We start from the raw sequence: 9,676 nt of genomic DNA on the forward strand, positions 1-9,676 counted from the left end.
GCCCAAGGAAATAAAGTCTCTCACTGTTTCCATTGTTTCCCCATCTATTTGCCATGAAGTGATGGGACCAGATGCCATGATCTCCATTTTCTGACTGCTGAGTTTTAAGCCAACTTTTTCTCCCTCTCTTTCACTTTCATCAAGAGGCTCTTTAGTTCTTCATTTTTTGCCATAAGGGTGGTGCCATCTGCATATCTGAAGTTATTGATATTTCTCCTGGCAATCTTGATTCCAGCTTGTGCTTCATCCAGCCCAGCATTTCTCATGATGTACTCTGCATATAAGTTAAATAAGCAGGATGACAATATACAGTCTTGATGTACTTCTTTGCCAATTTGGAACCAGTCTGTAGTTCCATGTCCATTTCCAACTGTTGCTTCTTGACCTGCATACAGATTTCTCAAGAGGCAGGTCAGGTGGTCTGGTATTCCCATCTCTTTCAGAATTTTCCACAGTTTGTTGTGATCCACACAGTCAAAGGTTTTGGCATAGTCAATAAAGCAGAAATAGATGTTTTTCTGGAACTCTCTTGGTTTTTCAATGATCCGACAGATGTTGGCAATTTGATCTCTGGTTCCCCCGCCTTTTCTAAAACCAGCTTGAACATCTCGAAGTTCATGGTTCACGTATTGCTGAAGCCTGGCTTGGAGAACTTTGAGCATTGCTCTACTAGCATGTGAGATGAGTGCAATTGTGCCGTAGTTTGAGCATTCTTTGGCATTGCCTTTCTTTGGCGTTGCCTTTCTTTGGGATTGGAATGAAAACTGACCTTTTCCAGTCCTGTGGCCACTGCTGAGTTTTCCCAAATTTGCTGGCATATTGAGTGCAGCACTTTCACAGCATCATCTTTTAGGATTTGAAATTGCTCAACTGGAATTCCATCACCTCCACTAGCTTTGTTCGTAGTGATGCTTCCTAAGGCCCACTTGACTTTTCACTCCAGGATGTCTGGCTCTAGATGAGTGATCACAGCATCGTGGTTATCTGGGTCGTGAAGACCTTTTTTGTACGGTTCTTCTGTGTATTCTCGCCACCTCTTCTTAGTATCTTCTGCTTCTGTTAGGTCCATACCATTTCTGTACTGTGCTCATCTTTGCATGAAATATTCCCTTAGTATCTCTAATTTTCTTGACAAATCTCTAGTCTTTCCCATTCCATTGTTTGCACTGAACGCTGAGGAAGGCTTTCTAATCTCTCCCTGCTTTTCATCTCCAATGCAAATACCTACTCAAAGCCGTATTCAGACGTTTCAGGCGGTGTCAGCCAGGATCCTGGGTAGCGGCTCAACCTCAGCACTACTGACGCTTGGGGACAGGTGGTTCTCTGTCGTGGGGACCATTCTGTGCATCGTGGCACGTTCACAGCCTCCCACTCCCACCTGTGAGCCCCGAACACGCTTCACACAGCGCCACCTATCCCCGGGGCAGAAGCGCCGGAGGTGACAGCCGCCGTCTCACGGAGGGAACACGGTAAGAGCGAGTGGCCCCCAGCAGGCCAGTGCGCGGACAGCCGCTGCACTTCAGCTTGACAGGGTCAGCCGTGTCGAGGGATCATCCGAGGACTCCAGCCGAAGAGCAGTGGGGCCAGTGTCCACACCACTCCTGCGTGGCGCGTGTGGTCGCTCCACTGTGGGTAAAAGGAAGAGCCCACTCCAGACACAGAAGCTTCGCTCACCACCAAGGTGCTCGATGCCTATGGCCTAACCAGAAATTGAAGATGACCAAACATGATCGTGCTAGTTTGGGAATGTGTTGTTTTTCACTCGTTCAGTCACATCCAAATCTCTGCGACCCCATGGACTGCAGCACGCCAGGCCTCCCTGTCCATCACCAACTCCTGGAGCGTGCTCAAACTCATGTCCATCAAGTCAGTGACGCGATCCAACCATCTCATCCTCTGTCATCCCCTTCTCCTCCTGCCCTCAATCTTTCCCAGCATCAGGGTCTTTTCCAGTGAGCCAGTTCTTCGCATCAGGTGGCCAAAGTATTGGAGTTTCAGCTTCAGCATCAGTCCCTCCAGTGAATATTCAGGACTGATTTCCTTTAGGATGGACAGGTTGGATCTCCTTGCCATCTAAGGGACTCTTGAGAGTCTTCTCCACACCACAGATTAAAAGCATCAATCTCATGCTATTATATTTTATGGGAAAAGCAGCCTGCAGTTAGCTTGATGAGCCACGGCCATCTGCAGTTTGTGGCCACAGACCGTGGTGTCAGTGCCGGGGGGCAGGGGTCTCTGCTTGCCTTGCTGGAGGCACCTTGTGTGCAGCTGCCCCATCAGCAGCCGTCCTGGCAAAGGAGCAGCCTCCTCACCAGCAGCCTGTCTGATCCTGCTGTGTGCAGGGCTCCCTGCAGAGCTGTTCACACACAGCATCTTTTATGATCCTTTCTAGACCCCTGGGGGGAAGGGAGTCACTGTCCCCATTTCACAGATGAGGACACTGAGGCTCAGAGAAAGCAGGCAGCCCGCAGGGAAGCAGCTGAGCCAGAATCACAGTCGGTGCATCACTCCTGCAGTCACAGCCATCACGGCAGAGCTTACGGGGAGGGGAGCCCAGGCACCTCTCGGCTGGCCTGCCAGACACGCCCCTCCAGCAGGCGTGTCTTCAGTCAGGCGTCCCCCTCCCCTCACTGCAGTCAGGAGCCGGCCACCTGGAGCAGCAGCGGTTCATGAAGCAGCGTGAACCCAGGACGCTGCCCCAGGCGGGGTCTCGGGGCGGCTGCATGGAGGCACAGTCCTTCTGGACAGGGCTCGGGCAGTGCACGAAGAGTCCCTGAAAACTCACTTTGGGTGGAACTGATCTTCAAAAATCTGTCTGGAAGTACAAACTGAAAAGTTAAGAGTGTTTCCTCAGAACATATCAACATCAACCCAAGTGCCTATGGGAACAAGAATTTTCCCAGCATTCCTGAACCTGGAGAGTGACCCTCTGAGTCTTCCTAAGCTTCCTTTTCAGATCACCCAGAAGACGGCTAGTTCACCCTGATGGTCAAAAAACCCAGAGTGAAGTAAGTCTAGGATTCCTTTCTCTGAAACAAGGATTCCCTCCACGTTACCTTTTTAAGACAAAGTCAGATAATTTTACTCAATCAGCTAATTTTTTCCATCATTTAAACACATGGACAGAATACCTATTTATTTTCAATCAAACCTAGTTTATAAATTGGGATGGATCTTGCAAAGCAAAAGACACAAACCCTTGTTCTGCCCCTAAGCTGTGTGTCCTCAGGGAAGCTGTTTGACACCGAAAAAACAGTGATGATGACAACCACGCCCTATTCCACCAGCACCAGCACCACCAGTTCACTGGGTCAGAGTCGGTCCTGAGACGCCGGCGGCAGGACGTCAACGCTGCTTACCTGTCCCCATTTCCTGTACTGGATGTCTTAGGAGCAGCATTTGTACAAAGCAGCGCTTCAGCAAACAAACCCGGGCCGTCTGTTACCCTCACGTTTGCTTGGACTTTGCGATCAGACCTGGGTTGGAATCCTGGGTTCGCTTGCTTGCTGTGGGATCCCAGATGATGCGTGTGGCCTCTCTGTGCCTCCGTGTCCCGCCCTCAACAGTGAGGCCGCTCACCCCCGGGGTGTGGAGGTGGCGCCAGGTGGGGGCGCGGTCCCCGCGGCGTCCCGTCATAGCCGGCCTGCCGGGACTCCGGGCGCCTACCTGCCAGGAGCGGCAGGACCTCCAGCTGGATGGAAAAGCTGCCATGCTTTGCAGGGCCCGCCAGCCGCGTATCTGTGCCGTCCTCCCAGTGAGATGTCCTCCTCCTCCTCTGCGACTTTCTCCTGCCATCTGACTCTTTCCGCTTAGCTGTGAGATCAGAGGAAGGGAAGAGTGTCAGGGAGGGCTCCCTGGAGTCAGAGGCTCTTGCCCCACCCCAGCGGCGTCCACCTGTGGAGAGCAGGAGGAAATGAGGGGGTGTCCTGGTCCCCCCACCCACTGCTGCCCAGAGCCTGCCGTGCCGACACCAGCCACAGAAAACACCCAAGTTCTCCTCCACGTTGGCCCTTAACCATGGCACAGGGCTGACAGCTGGGCCCTGGAGCTGAGCCATCACAGTTCCAGAACCAGTTCCTTGCCTCCTATGGGGCAAACGCCGTGACCAATCTGAGCCTCAATCCCCCTGTCTGTCGAAGAGAGAAGGGAAATGTCCATGAGAGGCTCAGCCAAGAACCCAGCTCAGATGACAGAACGCAGGCGCCGGGCGACTAAAACCGCAAGCTACTGGTTCCGTGGCGGAAAGACCGACGGGACCAACCGTGCTGGGCAAACGCCCAGGAACAGGCACACAAAGTGGGGCGCGCCAGGGGCCTAAGGGCGCGCTTCCCATCGGCGCGTGACTGAGGACACGGACTGTCCGTGTGGAGGCAAATTAAACCACCGGGCACCTCATGCCATATGCACAATGAGTTGCAGACTGAAGGTGGAAAAGCTTCACAACGATTAGAAGGATACTCGGGAGACTAGACTGCCGTCTGGATAAGCACAGGTTTCTAGGCTGCTCCCCCGGGTACGAACTGGGGAGGAACAGGTGAACGCCTGCTGTGCGTGACAAGACAGCCCCCGTGTGGGAAACGGGGAGACACAGCCCAGCCTGTGGCGCTTCCAGTGCGCGAACTATGCAGAATCACTCAAAAGACCCTAAAAAGTAAGGCCTGGGATCAATAGGAAAAATCATTTCAACGCAACAGAAGAGCATAAATGAAGAAACGCTGATAAGGCGAGGACTCCCAGATGCTCCCGACCCCGCGGATCAGGAACTGGGCCCTGACCTGCCAAGTGAGGGTGACGCAGAGGAGAAGTGGCAATTCTCGGTGCTGCCGTCAGGAGGGCAAGGAGGTACAACCAGGACTACGCCAGCAGCATCTCCCGACGGACCAGCGAGCATGTCCTACACCCAGGAACCCACAGGGCAGGCGCCCAGAGCCTCCTGCGTGTGCTGGAGCCCCAGCAAGGACGGTCACCGCTGCTGGCAGCAATACGAAAGTGGTGACCAACAGATGGCTCTCAGCAAGGCCAGGAGGGGCGAAGAGGCCGGACTGGCATCAGTCAGTCAGTTTAGTTCCTCAGTCGTGTCTGATTCTTTGCAACCCCATGGACTGCAGCATGCCAGGCCTCCCTGTCCATCACCAACTCCCGGAGCCTACCAAAACTCACATCCATCGAGTCGGTGATGCCATCCAACCACCCCATCCTCTGTCGTCCCCTTTTTCTCCTGCCTTCAATCTTTCTGAGCATCAGGGTCTTTTCCAATGAGTCAGTTCTTTGTATCAGGTGGCCAAAGGACTGGAGTTTCAGCTTGAGCATCAGTTCTTCCAATGAATATTTAGGGCTGATTTTCTTTAGGACTGACTGGTTGGATCTCCTTGCTGTCCAAGGGACCCTCAAGAGTCTTCTCCAACACCACAGTTCAAAAGCATCAATTCTTAGGCGCTCAGCTTTCTTTATGACCCAACTCTCACATCCATATATGACTACTGGAAAAACCATAGCTTTGACTAGACGGACCTTTGTTGGCAAAGTAATAACTCTGCTTTTTAATAAGCTGTCTAGGTTGGTCATAGCTTTTCTTCCAAGGAGCAAGCGTCTTTTAATTTTACAGCTGCAGTCACCAACTGCAGTGATTTTGGAGCCCAAGGAAATAAAGTCTCTCACTGTTTCCATTGTTTCCCCATCTACCCATGAAGTGATGGGACCAGATGCCATGATCTTAGTTTTGTGAATGTTGAGTTTTAAGCCAACTTTTTCACTCTCCTCTTTCACTTTCATCAAGAGGCTTTTTAGTTCTTCTTCGCTTTCTGCCATAAGGGTGGTGTCATCTACATATCTGAGGTTATTGATATTTCTCCCAGCAATCTTGATTCCAGCTTGTGCTTCATTCAGCCCGGCATTTCACATGATGTACTCTACACAGAAGTTAAATAAGCAGGGTGACAGTATACAGCCTTGACGAACTCCTTTCCCAATTTGGAACCAGTCTGTTGTTCCATGTCCAGTTCTAACTGTTGCTTCTTGACCTGCATACAGATTTCTCAGAAGGCAGGAAAGGTGGTCTGGTATTCCCATCTCTTGAAGAATTTTCTACAGTTTGTTGTGATCCATACAGTCAAAGGCTTTGGTGAAGTCAATAAAGCAGATGTTTTTCTGGAACTCTCTTGCTTTTTTGATGATCCAATGGATGTTGGCAATTTGATCTCTGGTTCCTTTGCCTTTTCTAAATCCAGTTTGACCATCTGAAAGTTCACGGTTCATATACTGTTGAAGCCTGGCTTGGAGAATTTTGAGCATTACTTTACTAGCGTGTGAGATGAGTACAATTGTGCGGTAGTTTGAGCATTCTTTGGCATTGCCTTTCTTTGGGATTGGAATGAAAACTGACCTTTTCCAGTCCTGTGGTCACTGCTGAGTTTTCCAAATTTGCTGGCATATTGAGTGCAGCAGTTTAACAGCATCATCTTTTAGGATTTGAAATAGCATGTATTGACACAAATACATCACAGGAAAAGAGGCAGGTTCAGGGCTGCCCTGGCATGTCTGACTCTTTGTGACCCCATGGACTGTAGCCCCCAGGCTCCTCTGTCCGTGGGGATTCTCCAGGCAAGAACAGTGGAGTGAGTTGTCATTCCCTCCACCAGGGATGTTCCCGACCCAGGGATGGGTTAAGGAGATGCTGTGCTGCAGTTACAGCCGAGCGGATGGGAACGGGGGCAAGGGTCCTGTGTGCTCGCTGTAGGACCCTGGAGACTCAACAGTTTGCTGAAAACCTGGTGAGGAAATCTAAGCCAAGGAGGAGGAGGTGAACTCAGGGATCCGAGGATCCTCGCTGGGAGCCTGACTCTCAGATACACGCTTCCAAGAGCGGCTCCTGGGACCTGGGATGCAGTTTCCCCGGTTCCACCCTAAGAAGCCCGCACCTTCTCAGCTTCCAAAGGGTCTCTCCACACACGCCGCAGCCCACATACCTACCCTACACAGCACTGATCACACGGAGGTGTGATTAACTTTCTGGACGTCTCTGGTCAGTATTACAGATTTTCATGTCCCCCATTCCCTGGTGACTGAGATGGTTAAGAATCTGCTTGCAATGTGGGAGAGCTGGGCTTCATCACTGGGTTGGGAAGATCCCCTGGAGGAGGGCATGGCCACCCACTCCAGTATTCTCGCCTGGAGGATCCCGTGGACAGAGGAGCCTGGCGGCTGCAGTCCCTGGGGCTGCAGAACCAGACACGACCGAGCCACTAAGCACATACACAGAACACCATGGACAGGAGCCCAGAAACGCCGGCGGCAAAGGATGGTGGACGGCCCAGCGGCGAGACAGGCTGGGCCAGTCAAAAGCTGCACCGAGTATTTTTCACTTTTGATTAACATGGGAACCTTATCGAAGAATTCTGAATCTGAAACATTTCATAATTCTCTTTCAGGCCCAGTCACACTACAAAGTCCCAAAATCCCACCCTGACTTACTCTGAAATTTCTGCTTCTCTAACAGGTTTGTCAAGCTGCTAAGTGATGGCTTCTCAATTAGCTCCTTCGCCTCCGTCGTGGTTGCCCCTCCCAAAGAAGAAACCGGTTTGGAATCACCCCATCTAGAAAATGCACAAAGAGAAAAATATAGGAAAGTGAGACAAACTAGGGATCGGAGCTGAGAATCTATCTACTGGATTGAACGTGAGTAGATTCTCAAAAAGATGACACTGCCTTCCTTTAAAGCACTGCCTCTTAAAATTTCAATGTGCATTTGAGTCACCAGGGAATGTCACTGAAAAAATGCAGATTGTAGGTCAGCAAGCCTTGGGTGGCCCTGAGACTCCCACCCCTAACAAAGTCCCACTAATGATGAGGCTGCTACTCTGCAGACAACCTTGCACTATCAATTATAATGATTAAAAATATATTATTGATTAAAATAAAATCAACTGAAAACTCTAAAATATCTAGGAATTCACTTACAGGAATTACCCACAACATCTACAGGAAAAAAAAAAAAAAAGTAACCCTATTAAAAGCCATAAAGGAGGAACAGAATTAGGTGAAAAGATATACCATGATCATGGATGGGGGAACTTCATAATGTAAAAATGTCAATTCTCTCCAAATAAATCTATAAATTCCTGCAAAAAAAACTTTTAACCAACATTTTCAAATGATGTGCTCTGAGTCACTGTGCTGAACAGAAGAAACTGATGCCGTGTTGTGAATCTCCTGCTTCAATACAACCTTTTGTTTAATGACAGTTCTCTGGGTCCTTCCCATGCCATCCCCCCAAGTCTCGAGGCGGATCTCCCTTCGCCCCCCGGTCCCCACAGCGTCTGAGAAGTCCCCTTCTCTGGTTTCCCCCTTAGGCTCCAGCAGGTCCGAGAGCAACTGCCCTCCGAAAGGAGACACAGTGGACTCAGCTGTCCAACCGTATGGGTTGGGATCCTGGCTTTACCAATGCCCCAAGCCTCCCAAGGATTCTAGTTTTATAACTTTGTGCCAACCACTTAGCCGCGAAGTCCCTTTATGGAGAAAATGGAGATGGTGATGCCGAATGGAGATGGAGAGTGACGAAGCTGAGGGTAATACGAAATGCACTGCTTCACACAGAAGCAGGGGCCTGACACATAACACAGGCTCAGAGGACTCAGAGTACCTTTCTCGGTTCTGTGCCCCCACCTGGACTGCGTGAGCTCCTGGTTAAGTGAAACTACCAAAACTCCACGCGACTCTGGGAGGGGGGCTTGCGGGGCAAGAAGAAGAGGAGGCCCCTTTCCCACACCCCCAAAAACAGCACGGGGCCCTCCTTACTGGACTGTGGCAAGCTCTTCCGACCTGAGTAGCTTTTCGTGGTCCTCGGGGTTCCCGGGAAGAGTTTCCGCATCTGCTGGGAGGGAACCCGACCACATGAGCCAGCGTCTCCAAGCCTCCCACTCTGTACGAGCTCATCAAGAATGAGGGCCCTGAACACGTTTGCAGCGCCAGCCCCCGAGCCGCAGTCCCCAAGCGTTCAGCAAAATGTCTGCGGATGACACACGACTAAATGAATAAATATACAGATAACTATGATTATTTGGAAAAACGGAGGGAAGACTAGGCCTCTAGAGCCTTATGTAATACTCCTCAGAGAACAAAACAGAAGTCTGTTATCTATGCAGCCAGCCGCTTCAGCGCTGTTCACACTAGAGACTCCTGAAAACACTCCCAAGTTTCCTTTATTCCCACCGACAGCAAACAGTTAAGCAGATCACAGTGGTGCTAGCGGGTGAAACACTCTGAAGCCACCACACGAGAAGTTTATGGAAAGTTGTTAAGGAAATAGACGGTGAGGATGCAATGATCTCACACTAGAAGATTATGGACCCAGAATAACCTCATCTGTATTAAAAAAAAAAAAAAAAATCTCAGCACAAAAACAAAAGAATCTGCCATAACGAGATAACCAAGACATTGCAGTGTTTGTTGCTGGTGACGGAACAATCCATTATGTTCCCTGCGTGTTTTATGCTTTTCTGTATTTACTGACTGTTCTAAAAAACAAACGAAAGCTATGTAATGTCTCCACTGAGAGACGGGTTTTTTGTAAGTGACCAAAATGAAAGAGTCAACTGCAGTGATTCGGTGCGGAGCACGAGGCCCCCGGCGGACGCCAGTGCGCACGCGTCACCCGGGACCCCGCCTTCCCGCCGGGTCC

The 9,676-nt window shown here is 50.5% G+C and overlaps 1 protein-coding gene across 1 annotated transcript in view; it reads right to left on the minus strand.

Annotated features, from left to right (window-relative positions):
* LOC105004802 overlaps positions 1–9,676 on the minus strand; it is a 32,401-nt gene that overhangs the window by 12,836 nt on the left and 9,889 nt on the right. Inside the window, exons 6-8 of the mRNA XM_010862531.1 lie at positions 8,794–8,869; positions 7,471–7,592; positions 3,667–3,813 (exon numbers count right to left, since the gene is read on the minus strand). Of these exons, the coding sequence (XP_010860833.1) occupies positions 3,667–3,813; positions 7,471–7,592; positions 8,794–8,869 (345 nt within the window). The remainder of the gene's footprint in view (positions 1–3,666; positions 3,814–7,470; positions 7,593–8,793; positions 8,870–9,676) is intronic.

Source organism: Bison bison, unplaced genomic scaffold, assembly GCF_000754665.1.
Source record: "Bison bison bison isolate TAMUID 2011002044 unplaced genomic scaffold, Bison_UMD1.0 scf7180017864482, whole genome shotgun sequence".
Taxonomy (NCBI): Eukaryota; Metazoa; Chordata; class Mammalia; order Artiodactyla; family Bovidae; genus Bison; species Bison bison.